Below are 27,382 nucleotides of genomic sequence, written 5' to 3' on the forward strand. Positions count from 1 at the left end.
CTGCCCAGCTGGGACCTTGTCATTGTTAAACCACTTCTAATCCTTGTTATTTTTCTCTAATCCCTCTCCCTGACCCCCCTCCTGGCCGGCTTGCCTGCCTGCCTTGCCTGCCTTGCTGGCCTCGGATCTAGGGCCTTTGTTCCCAGCCAGGAGCTGCTGCAGAGCCCCAGACATGAGCAAGCCAAGCAGCTCCTCCAGAAGGCTCGAATGAAGGCCAGGACCAGCCCTCTCAGGGGCAACCATGACATTATTCCCACTGTGGTCCCCCGGCAACCTGAAAGGTGAGTGGAGAGAGAGATGTGGGAGCTGGCTCTTGGGTGGTGTACTCAAGATGGGGAGGTGAGGGGTGAGCAGGGAAGATGAATGGGGAGCCATTGCTGAGGCAGCCTTCCCAGGGCGTCTCTCTCTTATACATATGGATACCAACCTGTGGCCTGTGTAACTTGTCCCTCTCATGTACATCATTCTTGTCATCTCATTCACCATTAACACACGGCTCTTTCCCAACACAAACACACACAGCTAGGATGCTGAAAGGGATGTGTGCATTTGGCTCACAATTTGAACAAAATCATCTGATAGGCTTTTGCTTTTTTTTTTCTCTTGACCAACACAGTCATCGGTTTGGAAATGGAAGTCCCTTCCATGTTTATCTCTTCATTGTACAGTTGAGGAACCAAGGTTGAATGTCTTGCCCAAGGTTACATAGGTAATAAGAGGCCAGGTGAGGATTCCAGTCTAGTGTTCTCTGACTTCAGAGTCATGGGTCTTTCCATTCTGCCATGTTGATTTTTCCCTCCTCCTTTCAGCTGCTCTCCGGAGAGAACCATCTGACTGTCTTGAAAATTCCCTTAAACTCCTGATTCTGACCTAAAAAGGACCTTCCTCTTGGAAGATTTTTCACAAAAAACTCATACCCTTTCAGATCTTCCCTGAAACTTTTCATAAAGATGTTGAGCCACACTTGGCAAGGATTTACTGAGCACCCACAGTATCCAGCTCTTTTCCTTTTCCTATCAGATTTATAACCAGAGAAGGTGGAAGATAAGATTGCAGTTTATTAAAATCCTTCAGAACCTCTGGAGAACCTAAGCTGATTCCTTTTCTTAGGGGATCCCTTAACCTTAGGGGATCCTCGGAGATAGGCTGGGGGTTTATAAAGTAAAACATCTGGTACATAGGAGATCATTTTACAAACACTTGTTAATTTGTTGACTTGACTGGGCAGAGATCTGCTTAGCTTCTCTGAAGAGCAGCCTCAGATTCTAATCTTTGTTTTACTAAATTGACCAAGGTCCTGGGCATGGCTCAAGGTGGCCCTTAGGTACAACCCTGGAAGAGAGAAGGCTGTTTCAGCACCATTCTGGAGTGCAGACCAGAAGAGGAGATGTCATCTTTTTGTTTGAGGTCCTCAAATCGAACCACCCCCCTTTTAGCTCTACCCCTGGGATATCAAAAGTCTTCTGAATATGCCTTATCCCCTTGGAATGAAGCCTTCCTTGGTACTCTCACCCAAATGGAAGCTTTTGTACCTCTCATGATACTACTGGATCATGGCTCTTGCACTTCTTCATTCACCTTGTCTTCTTACTTAAAGAGTATGTGCCTCAAGGTCTTTTATTCATCCTAGATTTGCCTTCATAAAGCCTACCATACTGCTCTTCAGGAACACCTGATGTGTTGGGTTGAAGTGGTGTTCTGAGTAGGTTACAACAACTATATTTATAAATATATATTTATATAAATATACATGCATATATAAAGAAGGGGGTAATGGAGTCAAAAATTCTTTGGAAGAGTCATACCTATGATGATGATAGCCAGGAAATAACCAGCATGGTCTTAGACTGCTATGTAAATTCAAATGTGACCTTGTTGATATGGGCTTCACTGCCTCTCTGAACTCCAACATCCCCATCTGTAAAATGGAGATAATAATACTTGATTTACCTACCTCATTGGTAGGAATTTGCTTTGTGTAGAAACGTGAACAAGTAGCATTAGTTCCAGCATACATAGTAGTCACTTTGCTGAATTGAATCAAACATTATTAAAGCTTTGTGCACACATTCAAATCCCCCAACACACTACTGGTCATATATTAACATATATATCTGCACCCTTTTCTATGTATATGTGCACATATACATACAGGCACAAACACATCTCTTTCGGTTCCAGTTTTGGGCAGTCATTCAGATGCAGCATGTAATAGAATTGTACCAATGATTCCATCTTCAGCTTTTTTCAGGGGAATCAGATGGAAAGGGGAAGATGATGTAAAATAAGAGGAGATAAGAATTCTCATGATGTACATCATCCTTATGGAGTACAGAGTCTGAATATTGGGGTTAAGGGTGGAAAAGTATATTGGAGGCAGATTAAGGAGGGTCTAGAATGCCAGACTAAGGAGTTTGTACTTGATCCTATTGATCACCAAAGCTTCCTTCAAGTGCTAGTTTCAAATTCTGACTGTTACTTACTTAACATACCATCTTGGGCAAATAACTTTATCTCTCCAGGTCATCATTTCCTCAACCATATAATGAGAAAGTGTGTGTACAGGGGGTGGGGTGGCTGGATGACCTGTAAAGTCTCTCCTGACTTTATATCTATGATCCTATGATCAATGTCATGACTTTTCAGATTAAGTCAGTTTAAACCCAAATTACTTGCATTTTTGTCCAATTTTAGGTAGAGGATCAAGGCATCTCTTCTGTTTGGTCATGAAGCTTGGTTTCCCATGACTCAGTAAAGCACAGTGTCACTTTGGGCCAAAAACATTCTTATGAACCTGTTGATCATTGTAATGTGCCAGATTGGGGGGGGGGGAAAGGGCTAGCTTGTGATCCCAGTAACCATCATCACCTTCTTTGTGACCTCCAACCTCCTCTTTGCTTTTGTCTCTAATCCAGGGATGCTAGTGGTGGTGCAGGCCACAACCCCAGGGTGACCCTTGCCTCCAGAGATGGAGATGCCCCCTATGGTGGGAGCCTGAGTGACTCTTCTAGTGGGGAGTCCAGCTGTGGCCAGAGGAGGAAACGAGGTCCCTCCCCATCCAGAGTCCGCTTTGAAGACGAGTCTGCCCAAGATGCTGAGGTCCGCTATCAGGAGAGGTTGCAACAGCCTCAGAAGCGGGCTTTGGACTCCATGTTCCGGTCCCTGGGTCAAGGACCCCTGGTCTCTAAGCCTGACCTCTCCAATTACATCAATGGCGACTTTCACACCCGAGACACTCAGGGGGACGAGTCCTGTTGGGGATCATCCAACAAAGGAACGACAGGGGGACTGGGTGGGAGGAGCCTGCCTGGAAAGGTGCTGGAACTCAGTGTTGAGGGGACATGTCATACATGTGGTTCATCCCTTCAGGGGGTATCTCAAGATCTAGACCTGCGTCCCACGGAGAGGAAGATGCCCCCAGGTAGGAGCCATAGTCAGGAGAGAGAGGATGCTTGGGGTATGAAAAAAGATCGGGTTATTCTTCCAACAGAATCTTCTGCCTTCTGGGGCCTGGCATCCCCAGTCTGGATCCTCCCATCCCAACAACGTCTTCACACAGAACACATTCGAGAGACATACATTGGTGATATCACCTACCCTGATGAGGTGGACTCTGCCTTGGACAGCACAGATACCTCAGATAGTTGCAGGACAGATAGTGAGGAGGCTGGAACTCCTCACCTCAGGAACAGGAGCAGAGCCCGAGGAAGTGGACACTCGGGCCATCCCAGGGGCCGGAGGGCTGGAGGAACACAAAAACGAGAGAGGGACCCTGAAACAGAGAAGACTGAGGGTATCCAGGCCTGGCACAAACAAGTAGAGGTGGAGGGTAGATTTGAAGAGGGGTCCTCACTTCCCAAAGAAGACCAGGGTCCTAAGCTCCCTGTTCACAAGGCTGAAGGTATTTCCAAAGAGGACCAGAGGACAGTAGTGTCACCTCCACTCACTATTGCTGGACAGACCTGTAAATGGACTCACCCAGAAGATACTCAAGCCCCATATGGGGCACTGATCACCATGATGACTTCCCGGCTGCTGGCAGTGTCTGTGCCAGCGGTAGAAGCCCCGACTTCAGGGAGCCAAGAACTCCTCAAAAGTGGTACAGTCTCCTGCCCCCTGCCTCCCAATCGAATAAGCCCAACAAGGATATCCAGTCATGGTTCACCCCAGCAAGCTCCCCCCAAGAAGCCAGCTCAACCCTTCACACTAGGAACTTGGGTTCCTACTCCCCCAACTGTAAAGAAATCATCCTCACCTGTGCCTTATAGAAGGGCTATGTTGACCCGGACCCTTGGGCCAGACAACCAAAGGGACCTAGGAGATGCTCACCCGCTTTCCCCAAGAGAGAATGATGCCAGATTGGGAGGGGAAGCCCAAATTGAAAACCAGCTCAGCCCCCCCAAGATTAAGCATCATCTGCTGGTCCCATCTACCAATAACTTCAACAACATTGGGTCTCGGGAGCAATGCAACATCCAGAGAAGTACAAGGGAAAGTCCGAAGGAGAAGGGTCTGGTCTGCCTGGAGCCAGAACCATCCATTGAGAAAAGCAGAGACGGTAAGGGAGATTTCTATTCATAAGCAAATACTCAGCCCCAGTCTTGGAAAAATAACCTGAGTTGAAGCAATGAAGTCCTAACTTGGGTTCTTTATATCCTAAACATGTCAGTCAAAGTGGTCAGAGGTTTCACACAAAATTCTTCAGAAAAAATCTTGAACCAAAATTAATTTTAATTCAGTTCCCTTTTTAATAGACCTAGTATGCAAAAACCTAAAGCACATTGGGTCTGAGTTCTAATTCCAGGTCTGCCACTTGCTGTCTGTGTGACTTTGAGTAAGACTTCATATTTGTAGGGGCAACTAGGTGGGGCAGTAGATAGAGCACTTGGCCTGGAGTCAGGAGGACCTGAGTTCAAATCTGACCTCAGACACTTAATAATTATCTAGCTGTGTGATCATGGTACCCCACTGCCTTGCAAACAATTTTTAAAAAGACTTCATATTTGTGGGCCTCAGGTTATTCCTCTGATAATTTAGGAAAGTTGTATAAGAAGGCCCCAGCCCTGGGACTGAAATCAGTTTATGACAGGAAAAGACTCTGAGGTCTTTTCCATGTATAGATCTTTGATCCTGTGATCTTCTATCTGGGTCTCCGTTTCTTTAACTGTCAAATATTGGGGTTCAACTAAATGCCCTTGAAAGGCCCTTCGATCTTTAGAGTTTTTGATCCATATTTGGAGGAGGTAATCTTGGAGATCATTTAATTTACTTTCTTTGGATTTTTAAAGATGAGTAACCTAAAAATCCGACAGAAAGGGACTGAATTCAGCTAACCAACTCCTGGCAGAGTCGTGATAAAGACCTGGCCTTTGTCCTGGGTTCTTCCTATTATTAGGTGTTCATGACTTTGTTGAGGGCTAATGATCACTCCTGAGTACATAAAACCCATTCACTTAGGACAAGAAAAAAAGCAGAGCTGTGCTATATTATGTTTCCCTTTCTAAATCCAATTCAACAAATTTCCTCCAGGGAGTTGATGGACTTGAAGGAACTTTTCAGCTCTAGAGTTATGGTCTTATCTTGGAGTTAATCTCTTTAATATCTTCGAATTTAATAAACCAGCATTTGTTAAGTGTCTGCTCTGTACAAGGCACTGTGGTAGGTGCTAGAAATATGAAGTCAGAAATGAAAAACATTACCCTCTAAGAGCTTGTATTGTGCTGGGTCATTTGGCCAGTAACATTCTAAAGTCCTTTATCACCCAGAGATCTTTGACCCTTCCTCTGAACAGGCAGAATCAAAGGGAAACGAAATCCCTTATTGAAAGCACCATAAACCAGAAAGTAAGTGATAAATAGGAATCACATTGAGAGCTATACTAATGCATCACTCAGTCCTGGGCCCTCCTCCAGATCGGATTGATGATGAGTGTAAATGGGGAAGGTTGTTATGTGGTTTGCTATTTCAAATATCTGTAGCCTTGGCCCCACATCCTTGGTATTATAGCTAAATCTGAACCAGATCCCCATAGCATAGACACTGATGTTAGGTAGCCAAAATTCAAGGTAATCCCAAACCTCACTCCCTACACAAAAACCATCAAATACCTTGGGGTTCAAAATCTATGTCCAAACATATCCTGTGCTTGCATTGCCCTTGGTGGTGGAAAAAGGCCAGAAATGATGGAGGTAGGAGGAGGCAGAGAGATAACCAGATCTCTAGTTTAGCTTAGGGTATAATGCCTAGTCATATCTTTATCTAGTATAAAACATTCTCGGGTAACTTGGCTAGCTTTCCCTTTTCCACTTTTCAGAGTGCTTCCTAGCTTCCCTGGCTTCTTTCAGATCTCAGCCTAAAGCACATTGGGTCTGAGTTCTAATTCCAGGTCTGCCACTTGCTGTCTGTATGATTTTGGGTAAGACTTCATATTTGTAGGAGCAGCTAGGTGGGGCAGTGGATAGAGCACTGGCCCTGGAGTCAGGAGGACCTGAGTTCAAATCTGACCTCAGACAATAATTATCTAGCTGTGTGATCATGGGCAAATCATGGTACCCCGCTGCCTTGCAAAAAAATTTTTAAAAAGACTTCATATTTGTGGGCCTCGGGTTATTCCTCTGATAATTTAGGAAAGTTGTATAAGAAGGCCCCAGTTTATGACAGGAAAAGACTCTGAGGTCTTTTCCATGTATAGATCTTTGATCTTGTGATCTTCTATCTGGGCCTCCTTTGCAGGAAGCTTTTCCTGATGTCCCTTAATGCTAAGGCCTTCCCCCAAGATTGTCACATTTACACCATCTATATCTTGTATGTCCATAACTATTAACCTATTGTTTGCAGTTGTCTGGTTCCTTAGAAGGTGATCTCCTTGAGGTCGGGATCCATGTTTTTATCTATCTTTGTCTTCCCAATACTTAACACAGTATTTGGGACATAGTAACACTTTAATAAATACATATTGATTGACTAAAGACCTGAGAGTAGTATTTAAGCATCTGGTCTGAGGTCTCCCTTGAGATATAGACACTGGTTGGTCTACTGAGATGCTTAGATTTTTGGATCTGACAGCCCACTGTTCAGATTGGATGCTCCCCCTCATGGGAGTCTATGCAAGCATGAGTTGACTAAGGGAGATTATAGTTTCTTTTTCTCAGAAAAGGAAGAGTTTAGAATATTTAATGGAATCAGGAAGGGAGGAAGGAAAAAAGAAAATAGGAAGGAAGGAAAGAAAGGAAGATAGAAAGGAGAAAGGAAAGAAGGAAGGAAGAATGGAAGGAGGAGGGAGGGATGGCTTCAATTGAAGGACATTAGATTTGACAGTCCAAGTTCAGACTTAGTCTTTCAGCTAAAACTTCTTTCCAGAGTTGCCATTAGTCTCTTAATTGCCAAATTGTTTGCCTTTTTTTTTCAACTCTCATCATTCTTGTCTTCAGGAGTACCAGTTCTATTACTGCACTCTGTAAAAGTGTCTGGCACCCAGTAAGCCCATAATAAATGCATATTGCCCACCTACACCATTTGACCTTGCTGGTTGTCTTGTCTTCCTCAATACTCTCTTTCCTCTGAGCTTTGCCCCATATCTTGGTTTTCCTGTTGCCAAGGATTCACTCCTCGGACTCCCTTGCTGCCTCATTATTCATTTCACACTGACTACCCCAAGGCTCTGAGCTGGGTTACCTTCTCTTTTCTCTTCACACTCTTTCACTAAGCAATGGTATTTGCTTTCTTGAGTTTAATTATTTTCTTTATGGAAGTGATTCCCCTAAGCCCCTCTCAATCATCTTAACCACCTCATCCCCAACCTCAACATTTTCATATACTTTATATGTGTGGTCTTCCTCGCATAGCATTATTATTGATGTTAGTCTCTCTTATAGAGATCAGCATAAATTTAAATCTGGGAAATTAGGGACAGTTCTTATTATATTGAAACAGCAATACTTAGGGGGCAGAGCAAGATGGCAGAAGGACTTGTCCCTAAACCAAGTAACATTAAATAATAACTAACAAATTCTAGAGCATTCAGAACCCATAAAAAAGATGGAATGAAACAATATTTCAGCTCAAGACAACTTAGGTTGGCAGTAAAGGTCTGTTGCACCTAAGAGAGGAGTGAAGTACAGTCCCAGAGGATAGTGAAGGCCAGAGTCCAGCAAAACAGGAGGGTGGGGGGCATGACTGAAGCAAGGGCAGCAGTGGGGATTTCCTGGCCTCTTAGCCCACAGGTGATAAGGGGGATCAGATGACTGATCAGAAGGAGATTTACAGGAATTCCTGTGCTGGCACCAACATTGCCTGTATTAGGATCTGAGTCACAGTTCTGCCTGGTTTTTGTCCGAGGTGAGTGGGAGTACTAGCAAAGCAGAACTTGTGGCTAAGGGGGAGCTGGGACTCTGGTTGCATTTCCAGGTTGAAAAAAGTGCTCATGCTCACCCATCAGATTAGCTATTATGATGGAAATGGGAAATGATCACTGTTGGAGGGAAGTTGGGAAAACTGGGACAACTAATGCATTGTTAGTGGAGTTGTGAGATGATCCAGCTATTCTGGAGAACAATTGGAATTATGCCCAAAAGGCAATAAAACTGTGCATATACTTTGAATCTCAAAATAACCACTACTATGTTTGTATCACAAAGAGATCATAAAAAAGGGAAAAGGACTCCCATGTACAAAAATATATATAGCAGCCCTTTTCATGGTGGCAAAGAAGGAAAAGCCCATCAATTGGGAAATGTCTAAACAAGTTGTAGCATATGAATATAATGGAATACTATTATATTCTAAGAATTGTTCAACAGGCAGATTTCAAAACACTTGGAAAAACTTACATGATGCTGAGTAAAGTGAGCAGGAACAGGAGAACATTGTACACAGTAACAGCAACACTGTATGATGATCAGCTACCACTGACTTAGCTCTTCTCAGTAATATGATAATCCAAGACAATTCCAAAAGACCCATGATGGAAAATGCCATCCATGTTCAGATAAAGAACTGAGAGGGTATAAATGAAGATTGAAGCATACTATTTCCACTTTATTTTTTTGATAGTTTTTTCCTTTCTTTTACAACACAACTAATATGGAAATATATTTTACATGATTGCACATATATAAATTATATTGAATTTCTTACCATCTTAGGGAGGAGGGAGAGGAAGGAGAGAGGGAGATAAATTTGAAATTCAAAATCCTATAAACAAGATTTATAATTGGAAAAAATGAAATACTATTTAAAAATAACATCATAATGATTAACCTTGATGGACACGCTTGTTTCATCAGTGCAACAATCAGGGACAATTTGGGACTCTCTGCAATGGAGAATACTATCTGTATCAAAAGAAAGAACTGTGGAGGTAGAACAAAGTTCAAGGACTATTCCCTTTAATTTAGAAAAAAACTGCTATCTTATTGTCTGATCTTGTTATCTCTTATACTTTATGTTTCTTCTTTAAGGATATGATTTCTCTATCATCACACTCAATTTGTATCAATGTATACCATGGAAACAATGTAAAGACTGACAGATTGCTTTCTGTGGGGCGGAGGGAAGTAAGATTGGGGGGAAATTGTAAACCTCAAAATAAATAAAATCTTAAATTAAAAAAAATAAATATCATAAGGTAGGTATTATAGGCACTGTTGCCCTCATTTTACTCATGAGAAAACAGGCTCAAAGGAGTTATATGATTTGCCCAGTATCACACAGATAGTTAAGTGTTGGAGATAGGATTCAAGCCCAGGTCTTTCTGAAGCATTGTGGCAAACTGGCATAAGTGTCAGAGGCAGAGGACCTGGATGAAAAGCCTGGCTCCACCATTTTTACCTGTGTGATGCTGGGCCTAGTTGCTTAGCCTCTATGGATCTCAGTTTCCTCATAAAATATGGGAATTGGACTCTAAAGCCTTTTTCAGCTAGCTCTGTGGTCATATAGCTTTCTACTACACCAGAGTGGGGAGATCACATATATGATCAATGAAACAGATCCAAAACAGAACTGGAGGAAAAGAGCAGGTTGAATTGAAACTGTGCAGTATTTTTAATGATCTCAAGCTGCTCCTCTGTCTAGAGACCTATTGTTTGAAGACAAATGTTCTTCCAGTGGTTTCGCACAGTTGCAGATCTTGGAACAATATAGTCACAGAGGCATCAGAGTTATGGGTGAAACAAAGGGCAATGGGGAAAATCATAGTGGACCCAAGCGAGCTGATAGCTATTTCCAAGGGTAACTGGCCTACCTTTTCTAATCCTAACATTTCTTAGATGATCTCCCTTATGTAGTGGCCTCCTGGCAAGACTGAGGGATAACAGATGGACAGTCCTGTGTACCATTGGTATCCACAAAACAAAGCAAGCCCTAGAGATAGGCCTCTAACTCATAGGGTGGGATCTCTGTGGAGGAGCCATGGAAGATCATGGACAAGAATGGGAAGGATGACAAGGCATGAGTGGGTATCCTTTTGTACCAAAAGAAGGAAAACTCACAAAAGCTAAATCCTCTAAGGCATTAAAGCATCATTTGTGTACAGCACTCAAAGAACTCAAATTCCTCCCCTCTTCTTCTTTGTGGGCCTGTGACATAGGCATGATCACAGTTGCCTTTTGATTACTTTTTTCATATGATTAAGCCAACTTTATCTATCCAGGGTTCTTCAACTCACCAACTGGATGGTTTCATCTGTTGCAAGCACCATTACTCTGCATGGAGTTTATTAAATTATGTTTCTGTGTATTCTGTGTCCCACTCCATCCCATCACTTCCCTTTTCACTATTCGTTGATAAAAACTCTCTTCTTTGAGAACTTGGAAAATATAAGATATGGACGTTGGGACCTGTGTGACTGAGATGTGGCTATGTGATTTTTGTAGGTGGATTCTTGAGTCTTCCTGAGTCAGGTGGGACCAGCAGCCTCAACTCCATAGGCATCATGGACTCAATGGCAACAGAGCAATCCCAGTCTAACATGGAGACAGAAGATAAACCCCAGAGAGCAAAACCAAGCTCAGGAAAAAACATCTCAAAACGGTGAGTGCTCACAAGTTCCAGCCTATCTTCACAGATGGTCCCTGGTCAGGGCTGTTGTGGGGGATTCCTGAATAGTCTCAAGAAAAAAATGATCTTGTGTTATAGAGCACAATGATGATGGGGTTGAGCCAGGACTCCTTGCTTTGAACCATCTCTTTCTTTTTTTCTCCATTCTCTGTATGAATCTGTATGAACCCTGGCTAGGACTGCTTCACCATGGATGCCTACTGTTCACAGCACTTAAAGATGTTCCTCATCACCAACCCTTCTACTTCTTCTTGCTTAAGTACATTTGGCCCTTTGCTTTTGTTTATCTCTCTGAGACTGGGACCCCTAGAGCTGAGCTTCTGGCTTGCAGGAAGAATAAAGCCCCTCTGCTTCCTTTCCTAGATTCATAGGATTATAGATCTAGAGTTGATGATGGTGATGGTGATGATGATGATGATTATGTTTATCCTTCATCTCAATGAAGGCCATGACATAAGAGAAGTGCTGCCATGACAAGCACATGAATTGGATTTGAGTGAGGGGATGCTGTGCTGTAACCAGCCTTACTTTCTCCTCCAGAGCTATTGGGCCAGATATGAATCAAGATGACAGGAGATGGCCATGAATGTGAGGCCAGGGTTAAGTGACTTGCCCAAAGTCACAGAGTTAGTAAGTGTCTGAGACCAAATTTGAACTCAGGGCTTCCTGACCCTAGGGCTTGTGCTCTAAGTACTGCACTCCTAGCTGCTCCAAATCTAGAGTTAAATGGCGCTTCAAAGACCCATTCCCTTCACTTTTTAAGTGGAAAGCTAAGGGATTTACTCAGGGCTCCACTGGTGATAGACAACAGAGGTGAGATTTGTACCCAGGTCTTTTGATTTCAGAGCCAGTGTTTCTTCTCTCTCCTCTTCTCCAGTTATTTCGAATCTTGGCTATTTGGTAAGACTATTGAGTCTCATTTTCCCAAGCATCAGAGGATCAGTGATCCTCCAGCTTCACAAGTGCTAATGATAAGGAGCTGATGTGAAGAATTCTCTCCTTTGAGAACTCACCAAAGGAGCTCAATCATAACTATCTTCCATCCTGGAGACATTAGAGGGTCTCTTACAGAACCATTGCCTAACCATCTATACCAGCCCAGGTTTAAGTTGCCACCTATCCATAAGTGGCTTTATCTCACCAGCTGACCTAATGTGTTTCAGAACATCACCAGGGGCCCCTTCAGGACCCAGCACCCCCTCAGCCCTTCCTGCCAGTGGGAGCAAGAAAGGGACCAGCATCTCTTCTGCACTTGGGCTGAAGAAATTCTTCTCTATCTTGGGCCAAACTACCCGACAGAAACTGGGCAAGTTTCGATGTTACAGCATGGAACAGATCCCTCCTTTGGCCAATGGACTTGGCTCCAAGATGAAGAAAACACCTTCTCTACAGTCTCTGCAACTGGTGAGTTGCCTCTTGAAGGGACAGTTACTTCCTTCTGAGAGGGTCATGATACTAGATCTGGCCTCCTTGAGTCTGGCTGCTGTTAGAAAGTCAGTATTCTGGGAAGAGGGCCTGGGAGGTGATGGCGATGGTGTGCATGAGGAGACAAAGAAGAGAAATGGACCTATCTACAATGGCACAGCCAAAAGAGGATTGAGTTTCAAATTAGGGACAACTGAGTTCAAATCTTCCCTCAGATTATTAGTTGTAAATGGGTTGCTTTGGGTTTCAGTTTTCTTATCTATAAAATGAGGATTTGAGTTGGACTCTATATACTTATGATTCATCACAACTTGTTGGACCATTTCTCTTCCCTACTTTGAGAGGCTAAAGACTCCCCTTGAACCCAAGGTGAAGCTGACTTTGAGGCATTGTTTTCTTCTTTAAAAAAAAAAATCAAGCTAGCTTTTCCTTTGCCCCAGGTCATGATACAATACCAAAAGCCCCAAATTTAACCAGAAAAGATCCATGTTTGACTTCCAGTTTTATCATTTCCTACTTATCTGGCCATGGGAAGGCTGCTCTAACCTAGCCTCAGTTTCATCATCTATTAAAATGAGAGGAATATTTGCATTTCCTGATTCACTAAGTCACTAAGAGGAAATTGTTTTATAAAATACAAATTATGGTACTGAGAAAATTGAAGCCATCTGCCATCTTTCCTCTTCTACATCTCAAAACTCCTCTAGGCTGCCCTCCCATCTTTTCTTCTCCTTCTTAGGTCAACTACTCTATTGTTTCCTTGATTCTCTTCCATCCCATGTCCTCCAGGGGCCTCCAATCCATTTAATACTATTTTCTCCTCTTTCATTTTTTTTTTATTATCTACTGCTATCTCCCATGAGGTCTGCAAACATGGTCAGGTTTTGTCTATCTGTCAAAAATTTCCCCTTGACTCTACCACAACTTTGAGCTGTTATTTTTTACATGTTGCTTCCATTTACTCATCTCCCATTCCCTTCTCCTGTCTCAGGATCTGACTTCAGACCTTGACCAGAATCTTCTCTGTGGTTAATAATAATTGATTAACTGCTGGTTTGATAGGCAGTCCTTCTTTCACTATCATCCCTGCAGCATTTGGTACTGTTGACTATCCTTTTCCTCCATTAACTTCTTGAACTGGTTCTTTTCCTACTCATCTGACCATTCCATCTCAGCCTCCTCTCCTGGGCAATCATCAATCATCCACTTACCACAGGTGTGATTTTGGACAAATAATTTCATCTTCTTGGGCTTCAATTTCCTCATCTGTAAAATGAAGGAGTTAAATTCCACTGAACTCTGTTTATGATCATAGAGGTAGAGCTATTAGGAAGCTCAAAACTAGTCCCACCCTCTCATTGTACAGATGAGGAAACTGAGGCATGTGCTACCACACAGGTAGTATCAGACTTCTGATCCCAGAGCCAGTCTCTCTTTCTACTAGATAGTATGGAAAGCATAAACAGTAGAACAAAGGGAAGATTCACCTGGGGAGAAGATGGGAGTGAAGACAACGGGCAGGCAGTGGAAGGGAGGAAGAAGGAAATGTTCTGGGGCTAGGTTTATTTGTGCCTCTCTGCTGGCACCTGTGTTTGTCAGTGTGGGTCAACACTATCACCGACACCATATTCCCCAGGGTCTGGCCTTCAGTTTGGAGTCAGATTTATACAGCACATCCTTAAACAGGGAGATAAGCTTCATATGTACCACACATAAAGAGCTTCAAGGGAATGATGCTGTAGTAAAAAGGGGAATGGGGGAAGGAGGATTTGTTTGGAACCTAAGTCAAACTGGACAGGTGCAGTCCAGGAACTTAGCAAACAGGAGACAGGACAAGAGCAGGAACTAGGAGGATACTGGGAGAGGCTGAAGCAAATGGAGGAAGGAAGCAGCTTCCCAGCCTGGAGGGATTTATGGCATTAGATCTCTGGGGGGGGAGGGGGAACTGGCTGGCTGTTTCAAAGATTCTTGGCCTTTTGTGTCTCTATCAAGTGAATCTGTGGAGGTGTTGAAGCTAAACAAAAATATGCTAAACATTCATAACCCCAAGCTGTTTTGTCTGTTGTTCCCCTTGGGTATCTTCTTCTTCCCAGCACCTGGGGAATCAGGGGATCTCCTTTAACAGCTGTGTCCTTAGGATTGAGGTCTTTTCTTCCCTCCTCTGATGATGTCCCTTGGACACATGAGCAGTCATCTCCAGACTCTGAATGTTTTTTTTTTTTTTTAACAATGGAAAAAACACTGATTTGGAGTCAGGAGATTTAAATTTAAACCTTTCTTCTGTCCTTACTATCTACACGACCTTGGGCAAGAAATTTATAAAAGGGGGTTCTGATTTGGATGATCTCAGATCTCTTCTAGCTAGGATCCTCTCATCCTATGACCTTCTAGCTCCAGATCTACAATCCTGTGATTGATTGATTGGGGGTGGGAAATACTGATAGGAGAGAAAGAATCCAAGACAATGCCAGGACTGTCAGCCCGAGTGACTGGGGAAATGGTAGCACCATTAACAGAAACAGGGAAGTAGGGGAAGTTAAGGTATGCCAGCTCAACACCTTGAGAGCCAATTATTAAAATTTCACTGTAAGCATTATACCTTGAAAAACAGTAAGTGCTACAAATCGGGATGTGATTTGTTGTTTTGTTGATATTCTAGGCTTGAACAAGTAATAGAGAAAATCTTTATAATACAGATTAAATTTAATAGTTGTGGATACCATTTTCCCCAATAATCTGGTTATGAAACATTTACTAGCACACCTCTGAATTAGTTTTAAATTATGTAGCCAACTTCTTGTTATTATTCAACTCCTTGTTATGAGGCTCACTTCCTTTTCCATTTAGGAGGCTCCTCCTTTAACTCCAATCTTTGGGGTCACTCTCATTTCTTGCTGGTTCAGACAGGGGTCTTTTCTAGCACTATCACCTTCACCTCAGATGAAAATACCCTTTTTGCCCTGCTTTGGCCAACTAGAAGAGAGGAGAAGTGTGACAGAGGTGAAAATGACAGAACTTGGTCATTGATTAGAGACAGTAGGAGAGGAAGAAGGAAGGTTCTAGGCTGCTTTGGGGATGTCTCCATTTTCCCTTCCTTCCCCAGGAAACCATTCACTGGAGAATCTCCTGCAAGAATGAGTCAACCTTAGTTCTCATATCTCTCATCAGTCTCCTCTGCCCCTTGGTTTAGATTCTAGGCCATGAGGTCCAGGGTCTCCATTTCAGAAGGGGTCTTATCAGATTTCTCCTAATTTCTCGATTGCACTACTTTTGAGGCATCTTTGGATTTCCCCACCATGTCCCCCAGGTGGTAATTTGTCTCCTCCACGTCCCTTCCTCTTGCTGCTTCTTCTTGTATCATATTCACTCTCTCACTCCCCCCATTAGATTACAAGCAACCTGAGGGCAGAGATTTTCTTTTGATTGGTATTTATATTCCCAATGGTTAGTACAGATGATTGAATGATCAAAGAGTAAAACAATATAACTCTAAGGTTTCAAACCCAGAAAGCTTGGTGAATGGTGGTGACAATTCATTAATAAGCATTTCTTTAAGTGTGTACTATGTGCTAAGGCTGTAAATACAAAAGAGAAAAAGAGAGAGTCCTTGTCTTCAAGAAGCTGACCTTCTCCTAAGGACATATGGCATATTCCCAGATATGTAATTATAGGAAATATTCAAAAATACACAATAATTAGGAGGAAGAGTGGAAAGGGAGAAATTAAGGGAATCTGGAAAGATCTCTTGAAGGAAATGACACCACGAAGGGTGCCAGGTGCAACAGGAATCCATGGTTAGGAAGGAGAGCCTTCCAAGAACTGGGGAAGACACCCAGTATAAAGACAAGAGATAAGACGAAATGGTCGGCAAGGGTAATATAGTGTGCATAACTATAAGCCAAAGACATAATTATTATCTCATTGGATCCTCACAACTACCCTGGGAAGTAAATGCTCTTATTATATTTATTTGACAGATGAGGAAACTAAGGCAAGTTAAGTGACTTTCCTAATGGAATAATAGAACTGAGGCTGGATTTGAAACTTTGGCCCTCCTGAGCCCAAGTGATATCTCCACTGTGCCACCTAGAAGCTAGTGGGGCCGGGGGGGGGTGGTAGAGAGAGAGACAGAGACAGACAGAGATAGAGACATGGACAGAGAGACAGAGAAAGAGACAGAGACACACAGAGAGAGAGATTGACACAGAGAGAGAAAGAGACAGAGACACAGACAGACAGAAACAGAGAGAGAGTGAGAGAGAGAGAGAGATGTGTGTGTGTGTGTGTGTGTGACCTAGAAGGAGAGTCTGAAGTCAGATTGTGAAGGATTTTAAATGCCAAATGGTAAAGTTTATATTTTATTCTAAAAGCAATGAGAATTACTGATTTTTTTCAGTGATTACTGGCATATTCAGACCTGTACTTTTGAGAATATCAATTTGGCAGCTCTAGGAGGAAGAGTTGGACAGCAGAGATGAGATGCAGGAAGACCAATCAGGCAGCTATTGCAATAGTCCAGGTCGAGGGAGGCACAGACAGCGATGTCAGAAACAGGAGTGAATTTAGGTGGAAGAATAATGCGCCATGTGTTGAATGTGATGTGTCTGAAGGTCATTATAAGAAATCCAGATGAAGATGTCCTAGAGGAAATGTTTCTAAAGCACAGAAAACTATATACTATATATATTCCATAGGAAATAAGGATCTGGATTGATTTCAGGAGGGAAGTCAGGGTTGGGCTTGAAGATCTGGGAGATATATGTAGAGAGGTGATCATTGAAGATGTGGGGAAGAAAGATTGTTAAGGGAGAGAGTTCTGGAAAGCACCCACATTAAAAAACTAAGGAAAGGATAGGAAACAGTGAAGGAAAAAGGATGGAATGGCCAGAAAGGAAGACAAGGTATGATTCTTCTGGGAAAACTCTATGACGTCTGTGGTGTCTCATGGAAAAGCACCTGTGGTTCTAATAGATCAGATCATTCAAATCAAAAAGAATAGGAGATATTTGTGATTAACATACTTTTGTGAACATGGAAAGGGAATGAATAGAGTTATATTGCAGAAAAAGAATTTTTTTTTCCCTATTTCAGTAAAGATCCTTAGAACTGGAAAGGGATGTTAGAGATTAGTCTGAGTTTATCATTTTAAAAATGAGGAACAACACCAGTCCTGGAATCAGGGGGACCTGAATTCAAATTTAGTCTTAGATATTTACTAATTCTTGTGAACCTGGGAAAGTCACTTAACCACAATTGTCTCAAAAAAAAAAGATGAATTTCATGAAACATTCAGGAGGGAGGAATAACTTGTCCAGAGTAACAGGGCTAGTTGGTGGCAGAAACAGATGCCCTAAATCTCCCCTTTTCTATTATACCACAATATCAAAGAAAACTTTAGAAGAGAGATTCTTTTTTTAGTTAACATTTTATTTGTTTTCCAATGAAGAGAGATTCTTAATCTGGGATCTGCGACTTTTAAAAAATAATTAGATAACTATATTTCAACATGATTGATTTACTTTGTAATCCTATGTACTTTAATTTGTGCATTTAAAACAGAGAAGGGAATCATAGAGTTCAACAATCTGCCAAAGGGAGGGCATTAAAAACCTTTTTTTTTTTTTGTATAGAGATTTTTCTAGGTCTAGAGAATGGTTTGGGAGCTCTCATGCTGAATGTTTCTCATCCGCAATTCTCCACCTCTCCCACCAGGCGTCACCTTCTCACCAACATCGGAAAGCTGGCTCGGTTCAAAATCTCCATTCTCTACTAGGCAAGGTGGACCGCTCAAGCCACTACCTGGTAGGAGATGGAGGGGAGCCCAGAGCTTCTGGGAGGTAAGACTGGGCCACAGCACCCTTGGACAAGATGCTAGAACAACCAACCTAAGGACTGTCTCCTTCCTGGATAGAACTGGGAAAATAAAGGGGGGCACCCCCTTTTTTGTGAGCATCTTTTAGAAGCAATTTCTCTAAAGAAGTCAGTTGCTGCTTGAGCATCAATAGGAGGTTGGGGCAGGAAGGTGGAGGAGGCACAACCAGAAGAAAGTTCGAAGGGAAGAGCTCATGGGAGGCTATTTAGAAAAATGGCTGAACTTTAACTTTTTGTGTATTTTGAAGAAAAAGCTACCTGAGAAAGACTTCCAGAAATGCTTCTTGGATCTTGGATCCTCATTCAGTCCAATCCTAGATGGATATAAGGAGTCCCTAGAGAAAGAGTTCTTTAGCAGAGGACTAGGGAGTCCCAGAGCTGGTCACTAGCCATTCTAGAGGACAGTGGGGTCAGTATTAGCCAAGACCATTACTCACTTTTACTGGTGGAAGAGCTAGTCCTAGAGAGATGTCGTGCCCTACATTACAGATGAATAATTATGCCTTCCTCACATTTCTTCCCTTGCTTTACCCATAGGCAACCAGGCCTCACTTCCAGGCGCTCCCTCAGTGTAGACGATATTGGTGTCCCCAATCTGGTCCGGACAGTGGGTCGGATAGTGGAGGTATTTCCAGATGGGACCAGCCAACTGGAGCTAAAGCGTCCCCCCGATGGTTCCTTTGGCTTCCGTGTGTCCTCAGGGAATGGCCGACCAGATTCAGGTAATTCTTTTCTATTACACAACAGATAACAACATCTATAACCCCAGTTTCTGGGGAAGCCGAGGCTGGTGGATCTCTTGAACTCAGGTCTTCTGCTTCACCAGGCTACCCACTTTACGTGTTTGAATGATGGTCTGCATTGATAGGTGAGCTCCTGGAATTGCCCAGGGGTGGGTAAAACAAACCTGACCTTGTCAGAAAGTGAGAAGGTCAAACCTCTTGGGCTAATTAGAGTGAGAGGGCTTTGAGTAGTCAGTACACTTCCAGTCAAAGGAGAGAGAGAGAGAGAGAGAGAGAGAGAGAGAGAGAGAGAGAGAGAGAGATTTGAGTTCATTTGAGGGTAAGACAGTTCTCGATCTTTTATTCATTTAACCAAGGTTCGCCCCTTCACTGTTTCTCCTCACACAGTCCAACAGACCATGTGCAGCCTTCACAGTCCTCACCAATCTCCTTTCTGAAGGGCATTTAAGGTTTGCCAGAACATGGGCTGTTTCTGTTTGAAAAGCTTAGCTGGTTTAATTCCACTTGGGGACAAGTTGAAACAGTAAGAGGCTGAGGGAGGCCGGTGTCAGAGCTGGAAGTAGGATCCAATCACAGGATGCCAGAGAGACTTCAAGCTAATGATTCACAATTTACCTCCTTCTGGTGTTGATCCTATCTTGAAATCAGGTTCTTAAAATCCTTCCTTTGGGAATGTAGCCAGGTGCAATGTTTGTGCTCTGAGGCTTTCACCAAGGAGAAGCTCTAGGATGCCCGAGGAGGGGGCCTGAACACTTTCCTTCTCCCTTCTGTTGCCTGTGCCTAGACAGGGGCATGGCTCAGGCTCCTGCTCTGGGTCCCCGAATCCTCCCACATTTTTTTCTGGCAGCTTCATCCACAGGCTACCCTGACGTCTGCCCTGGAAGGTCGCCCCTGTCTGGTCTTATCTCCTCTGAGTTGGGTCAGAGGGGGTCAGCCACTCAGGCTGGGTGACTTGTAGCCTCCTGCTCACAAATGCCTGGTGAGGGGGGAGAAGTGGGCAGGGTCCTTGGTGGGTGGAATGTTTTACCAGGAATCTGTTTCAGAATCAGCCTTGGTAGATTCAAGTGGAATGTGAAAGACGTGGGACAATCAAACTGGCCTCAACAAGTATCAGCCTATCTCTGCCCGGTCGGATCCCAGTGACCCATGTGGCTCTATCTCACTGAAAGAAATCCTCATTTCCTTCTCAATCTGCATTTTGATCATAAGTCACTTCGGGCTTAGTTTGTATTTGCAAAATATTTCAATCAGACTAGAAAGAGCCTGGCAAAATCAAGACATCTTAGACATTCAGTCCAGGATGGAACATCCTGCTTCTTTTCCAGCTTCCACCCTGCTCTGAGTGATTCCTTTCTAATTAATCAGTCAACAAGCAATTATTAAGTGCTTACTGTCTACCAGAAATATCAGACCCTGAGGTGAATGTGGGAGGGAAGAGTCAAAACAAAACAAAACCATCTTTGTCCTCAAGGGGAAGAAGGAGAGAGGAGAGACTTGGAAAGGCTTCCCGGAGGACTGGGGGATGGAGCTGAGTCTATGGGGACAGCAGGTGTCCAAAGAGGCAGAAGTTAGGGGGGAGAGGGCTTGAGACCTGAGGACAGCCCGAGCCACAGCATCTATGGGGGGAACAACAGCAGGTAGGTCTCTGTGGCAAGTGGGACCTGGAGGGGAGTGAGACATCAAAAGATGGAAAGACGGGGCTGCTGTCCTCAGCCTCCTGAACTCTGGGGTGTGTGTGTGTGTGTGTGTGTGTATATCTTTGTGTTTGTGTGTCTTTGTGTCTGTGTTATATGTATGTGTCAGTGTGTCTGTGTATGTATATGTGTGTCCGTGTCTGTATATGTCAGTGGAGGTGTTTATATGTCTGCATTTGTATGTGTGCTTGTGTGTTGTGTCTCTGTGTATGTCTCTGGTGTGTCTGTTGTATGACAACAGAGACAGGCCAAGAGATGGAAACAGAAAGAGAAATAAAGAGTTCCAGGCAACCAAGAGTTCACATCTTATAATAAACCTCCATCTTCTAGGAAAACAGGAGTGAGACACAAGTGCCCCATTAGATTATCCACACTGGGAAAGAGAAACACTACCATAGAACCTTGCGGTACTCTTCTCGGTCCCAGCAGTGGACTCTGGGGACCCTGGCCCCCACCTCCCCTGATGCCCAGATCCCAAAATCTCTGTGGGGCCTGGGTCTTATTCAGATTCTCCTCTGTTGCTGCCCCCCCAGCCCTGAAAGGAGTCAATGCTTAAAGGCCCTGGAGGCCGCGGATGTGTCCTGTCCACACCTGCTACAAATTTGAGGCTGCGTCCTGACCCTGGCCAGTTTCTCTGGCCTCACACCTTAAGGCGGCCAATCCAGGAATTGCTGGTGTCGAGGCCAACGAGACAGTCCTGGTACTGCAGTCCTCATAGAACTCTCTATCCCATGGACACACCTGCAGATGTTACCACCAAATGAGCGGGGAAGAGAGAAGTTACCCCTCTGCTAATGCCCACTGTTTATGAGAGGGGTAGCAACAGTTCCAGGGGAGCAAGGAGAAGGAGATCATCAATCCATTAACAAGCAGTTAGGACAAGTCAGTTGCTATGGAGACAAAGACAGTCTCTGTCCTCAAGGACCCGGACATTTAATTGGGAGAGACAAGTTGTACATAGAGAGCAAGGTTTTGTTTTGTTTTTTAAATTTTAATTTTATTTCAGTTCCAGTTCTTTCCCTTCTTTATTCCCCTGCTCCTCCTCTGAGAAAACAGGAAATACAAACCCATCACAAATCTGTGCAGTCATAGAAAACAAATTATTTCATTAGCCATACCCAGAAAAGGAAAAAAAAAAGATAAAGAAATAGAAGCAAACACGCTTCATCCTGTCCTGTCCATCAGTCCTTCTACACGGAGGTGAATGGCATATTCCATCATGAGTCCTTTGCTCCTTGGCAAGAGCAGAGCTGCTAAGTCTTTCACAGGCCATCCAGGACCATCTCCAATCATCCTGATTCATACCTGGCCACTGGACCCTGATGCCTGGAGGAGAAAGTGAGGTTGGTGACTTAGCACAGGTTCCCCCACCACTCGAATCCAATTCTCGTGCTTGTCTTGGCATCACTTCCCTGATGTCATGGTCTTCTTCAAGAACGGAGGACAAATGTCATCATCATTACAATACTTTTGCTACTGTATAAGTGGATCTGGTTCTGCTCACTTCACTTTGTATCTGTTCCTACAAGCCTCAGGTTTTTCTGAGACCATCCCTTCATCATTTCTTATGGCACAATAGTACTATATCACATCCTTATACCATAACTTGTTCCATTGTTTCCCAAATGATGGGCACTCCCTCAGCTTCCAATTCTTTGCCACCACAAAAAAGGGCTGATATAAATATTTTCATATTTCTCCTTCTTTGATCTCTTTGGAGTATAGATCTAATAGCCTTATCTCTGAGTCCAAAGGTATAGTCAGTTTATTAGCTTTGGGGTCTTAGTTCCAAATTATAGCAAGGGTTCCTAACATTTTTGTTGACATGAATCCCTTAGGTGACCGATAAAGTTTGTGGCAGCTAAGTGGCTCTGTGGACAGAGCACTGGGCTTGAGGTTAGGAAGACCTGAGTTCAAATTCAGCCTCAGACATTGGATATGTTACTCAAACTCTGTCTAACTCAGTTTTCTCAATTGTAAAGTTGGGGTACTAATAGTATCTACCTCACAGAGTTGCTGTGAGGATAAAATCAGATAATAACTGTAAAGTAACTTCCATAGAGAAACTGCTTAACAAATCTTTGGTCCTTTCCTTTTCTCCCCCAAGGACCTCTTCTCAGAATAAGTTTTTAAATGCATAAATAAAATGAATGTATACAATTATAAAGGAAGCCAATTATATTGAAATAACATTATAAAAAGATGCACAAAGCAAGTACACAGAGCCCAGGTTAACAATTCCAGATAGATAGACAGATAGATAGATGATAGATAGAGGGATGGATGGATGGGAGACAGATTATATAATATATATATACACACACACACACACACATACATATATGTATGTGTGTGTGTGTGTGTATGTGTATCTATGTCCACTATATATTAAATACAAGATGTTGAGAGAATGGCATTTTCAGGTAGAGAAATGAAGAAAAGTCTCACGTAGCAGCTCAATAACTGAGCTGACCAGAAGGAAACTCAAGATTCTATTGTTGCTATTGTTGTTATTCCTCCTTCAATCTCATAGGACCAAGACCTCCCAAGGGTGATGTTTAACTTGCCCATGAATTGGATTTAAGAGAGGCAGAGATAAGCAAAGTCTCAATTTCACTCTCTCCTCTTAGAATTCCAAGAATGAAGGTCAGTCAATGCAAAGTCTGGGAGGCTGGAAATAGAATGTCATATGTGAGAAATAATAAGTAAACTCGTTTGAGAGGCTTGTTAGGAATGTGAAAGACTTCACTCTAAACTGTGGAAAGCTATGTGTAACAAGGCTAGAAAGGTAGGAAGCGCTAAGTTGTTAAGGGTTTTAAATGCCAATACATTAAAGATGATAAGGAACTATTTGGACAAGATCAGACCTACAATTGGAAAAAAATCAGTTTGGCTGCTGAGGGGAGAATGGATTGGAAAGAAGAGAGTCTTGAGGAAGGGAGGTCAATCAAAAGGTTATTGTAGCAGCCTAGAAGACGGGTGATAAAGGTCTGGACTGGAGCCCATCAGTGTCTGCTGTGGAGAATGACTTGTGAGAGAATTCTTGCCCAAGTGTTTTCTCTTTTTGAATTCAAAATTACAGTATTTACATTACCTCTGGCCACTTCTGATGGAGTACAAACATATGATGATATCATCCTCTTCCCAACCTTCAGCTGAATGATGGAAGTGACTAAGGTCCACTTCAACACAGGGGAGCTCTGAGCTTCCATTCAAATTTGAGATTTTAACAATTTTTATTTGGATTAAACATGAAGCTCAAGCATTCTTATCAAAGGTCCTTTCCACAAAAAGTACTAATCTTCTTTGTAATTTTTTTTTTTTAATAAATGTCTTTTTCTTTGACTCCCACCACCAGTTTCCCTTCTCCCAAAAGAGAAAGGTATGTCTTTGGTCTTGTTCTTCTGAGTCTTATCATCACTTACCACCCACACATTCCAAAACTCAGCAGGCAGTTCTCCTGTTTAGACAAAGCCTGCCTCAGGCCCCTCATTAAGCTCTATAGGGAAATCAGAGTGGGGGCTTAATCAAGATGAATGAGAAGTACCTGTCAAGTTGAGAAGCTAGGGAAGAGAGAGCAGGCTGGGCAAACAGAGGGTAGACCAAATTCGAGTAAGAGATAACACCTGGAAACTTTATTATGCTATCACCCTCCTCTGCCTCCCAAATCCAGTTTGCATAATAACTAAACATTGCCTATTATTGGTGGCATTTTAAATTCATGACCGGTTAGTCCAATTCACACCTGCCAACTTACCTGAACAGATCAACCGTCTGCCTTACTCTCCAATGAGAGGGCCCTGACTCCCTTCTGGGACAGACCCCCTCCATCTGGGGAGAACTCAATTTGAGGAAATTCACTTTTTACAAAAAAAAACCAAAAACCAAAACCTGTTGTTCCTAGTTCCAAACAGAACCAGTTGAATCTCATTTCCATATGAAAGCATTTCCATACTTCTTAAAGCCAGGGATTTCATGTTCCCTAACTCCTCTTTTCTCTGGAGTAAACTAATCAAATTCACTCAACTGATTTTTATATGACATGAAGGAAAAGGGCCTGCTCATTGCCCTTTTCCGACAGTCTTCAGTTTTATCAAAGGCCTTCCTGAAATGTGGGACACAGAAAAGGACCCCTTTGTGCCTGTGGAGTCTGACCAGGGCAAAGCACAGCAGGACCTCTTCAGTCCTGGACACAATATTTCTCTTAATTCAGTCTAGGATGGCATTGCTATTTTTGCTACCATGTCACACTGTTGATTTATGTTGAGATCCAAGTCCACTAAAATCTCCAGCTCTTTTACTTTATTTTCTCCATCACTTTTTACTTCTCCCATGTAAATGCTCACTCTGAAAATTTAACAATCAAGCTTTGGAGCCAGAATGATCTGCTTCAGGACTCTCCTGGTTGCAGCCAAGGTAAACCTAGCTGTGTCTCTGCATTGCCTTTTGGGAGATGTTGATTCTCCAGAGAATGTCAGGAGTCTTAATTCATTTGTTCATTCACTCAACAAACATTTATTATGTGCCCGATATGTGAGGGGTACTGCTCTAAGAGCTGGAGATGCAAAACCAAAGAGTGGGAATTCTGCTAGGGAGGACATTCTAGTCAAGGAGGACAATGCCAGAAAACTCTGTTTTACCCTAAATGGAAAAGAAGAGTTACTGAAGCTTCTAACTCAGGGAAGTGATGTGGTCAGACTTGGTCTTCAGGAAGAGCCATTTGGATCTAGTGGAGAGTCTGGAGGCAAATGAACCAAGGATAGAATCTTGAAATAGTTTAAAGGTTGACTTGAACTAGGGTGGTGACCAAGTCAATGGAGAGAAAGGGAAGAAGGAAATATGGCTATCATAAAAACCCCATCTCACCGGTATTTTCTGAGTTCCTACCATGTCCCGGGTATTATGGACACACATTGTTTCCCCTTTAATAGAATGTAAGCCTCAAAGGGTTTATATTCTACTGGGCCAGGTAACATGTACATAGACATAAAACTCAAATAGTTTAAAATCACATTCAGACTTTTGGAGCATCCTGCATAAACAAATATGAAAAAAATCTAAGATAATTTCAGGGGAAGGTGTTAAGCAGCTGGAGGGGAGACAGGCAGCAGAAAAGATGGTGGACATGAAGATGGAAATACATATTAGGCCAGTGGGACAGCCAGGGCAAGGGTTTAAAGACTGGAAATGGAATGTTGCTTGTGAGAAATGGAACTGTGTGCAAAGGTGAATACTGTACAATAAAGCCTGGAGAGGAGGTTGGAATCCATTACAAAGAGCTTTATATGCCAGACAAAGGAATTTGTATTTTTCCTAGGGGTAAGAAGAAGCCATTGAATTTTATTGAGCAATGGATTGGCAAGGTCACACCTGTGTTTCTAGAATCACTCTGGCAGCTGAATGGATGGAGCCCATCTCCATTTAGAAAGTTATTGTAATAGTCCAACTCAGAGGTGTGTGAGTGGGAGACTGATGCACTTGTGGAAGTAGAATGGATAAGACTTGATCATTGGTTTGATATGTGGGGTAAGGGAGAGTGAGGCATTATAGCCCTGAAATTTAAGAATCTAATTAAAATGGATTGGTGGGACCCTCAGCAGAAATAAGGTAATTCAGAAGATGACCAGGTCTGGAGGAAAATATAATAAGTTCTCTTTTGGACATGTGGCTCACGAAATGCCACATTTTCTAGACTCCCCCCCCCCCCCAATAGCTCCCGACTATTTCAGGAGAGAACACTGCTCATAATCTTCCACCAACCTCCTCGGTGACATAGCAAATCAGTTTATGTTGTAAACTAGCATTTCTCTTGTCTGCCATGTCTCTCCTCTTGTCAAGAAGATGAAGTTTCTCTGTCACCTCCATTTTGTAGAAATCACTTCCATCAGTTAAACTGACATTAATAACCAAAAATGTTAATAACTGAAATCAATAACTGAAATCATTGTCTTTAACTTTGTCTTTATCTTTAGTTGGTGTTAATTCAGATCTTTACTCTAAGTTGGTGTTAATAACAGTAAATATAACATATATATAATACATATATATATATATATATATGTATGTATTTGGCAAGTTAAGATTTCCAAAGTACTCTCACCCATCCATATGACTGGACTGTTGTGTAGACATCACTCCCCCTTCTTGTACATGTTGATTTTTTTTTGGATTCCTAGTCTAAGACTTTACATTTGTTCTGTTTCCATATCATTATTTTCAGGTTGGCCCAATGTTCGATAACCTGTTGAGATGTTAACTTCCCTCCTAGCTACCAATCTGTCAATTTTATAAACATCCCATCTATGCCTTCATTTGGGCTGAATACTGGCTACCTGAGGCAATCCCCTCTAGAGCTGTCCGTGGCATCATTAAGGAGCATCTTTGGTTTCAGCCAACCAACCAGTCTCAGGTTTATCTAATTGCCCTGTGGGCTAACCCACAAAAATATTATGTCAGACTTCGTCAAATTCTAGATTAAACTATAGTTACCAGTCTGATTTCTTCTGATCTATCAGTCTAATAACCATTAAAAAAAATTACATTTATCAAAAGCTTTTCACTAAGCCGGACAGAATTGTGCCAGAGATGAAAGGT

The 27,382-nt window shown here is 42.7% G+C and overlaps 1 protein-coding gene across 2 annotated transcripts in view; it reads left to right on the forward strand.

The window, feature by feature from the left end:
* The window catches only part of KIAA1614 (KIAA1614 ortholog), a 49,773-nt gene that overhangs the window by 15,884 nt on the left and 6,507 nt on the right, over window positions 1-27,382 (forward strand). For both annotated transcript variants that reach the window (XM_074222177.1, XM_074222178.1), the window contains exons 4-9: window positions 132-281; window positions 2,916-4,558; window positions 10,872-11,028; window positions 12,219-12,459; window positions 18,193-18,317; window positions 18,889-19,073. In XM_074222177.1, coding sequence (XP_074078278.1) covers window positions 132-281; window positions 2,916-4,558; window positions 10,872-11,028; window positions 12,219-12,459; window positions 18,193-18,317; window positions 18,889-19,073 — 2,501 coding nt within the window. The remainder of the gene's footprint in view (window positions 1-131; window positions 282-2,915; window positions 4,559-10,871; window positions 11,029-12,218; window positions 12,460-18,192; window positions 18,318-18,888; window positions 19,074-27,382) is intronic.

The sequence above is a fragment of the Macrotis lagotis genome, chromosome 2 (genome assembly GCF_037893015.1).
Source record: "Macrotis lagotis isolate mMagLag1 chromosome 2, bilby.v1.9.chrom.fasta, whole genome shotgun sequence".
Lineage (NCBI taxonomy): Eukaryota > Metazoa > Chordata > Mammalia > Peramelemorphia > Peramelidae > Macrotis > Macrotis lagotis.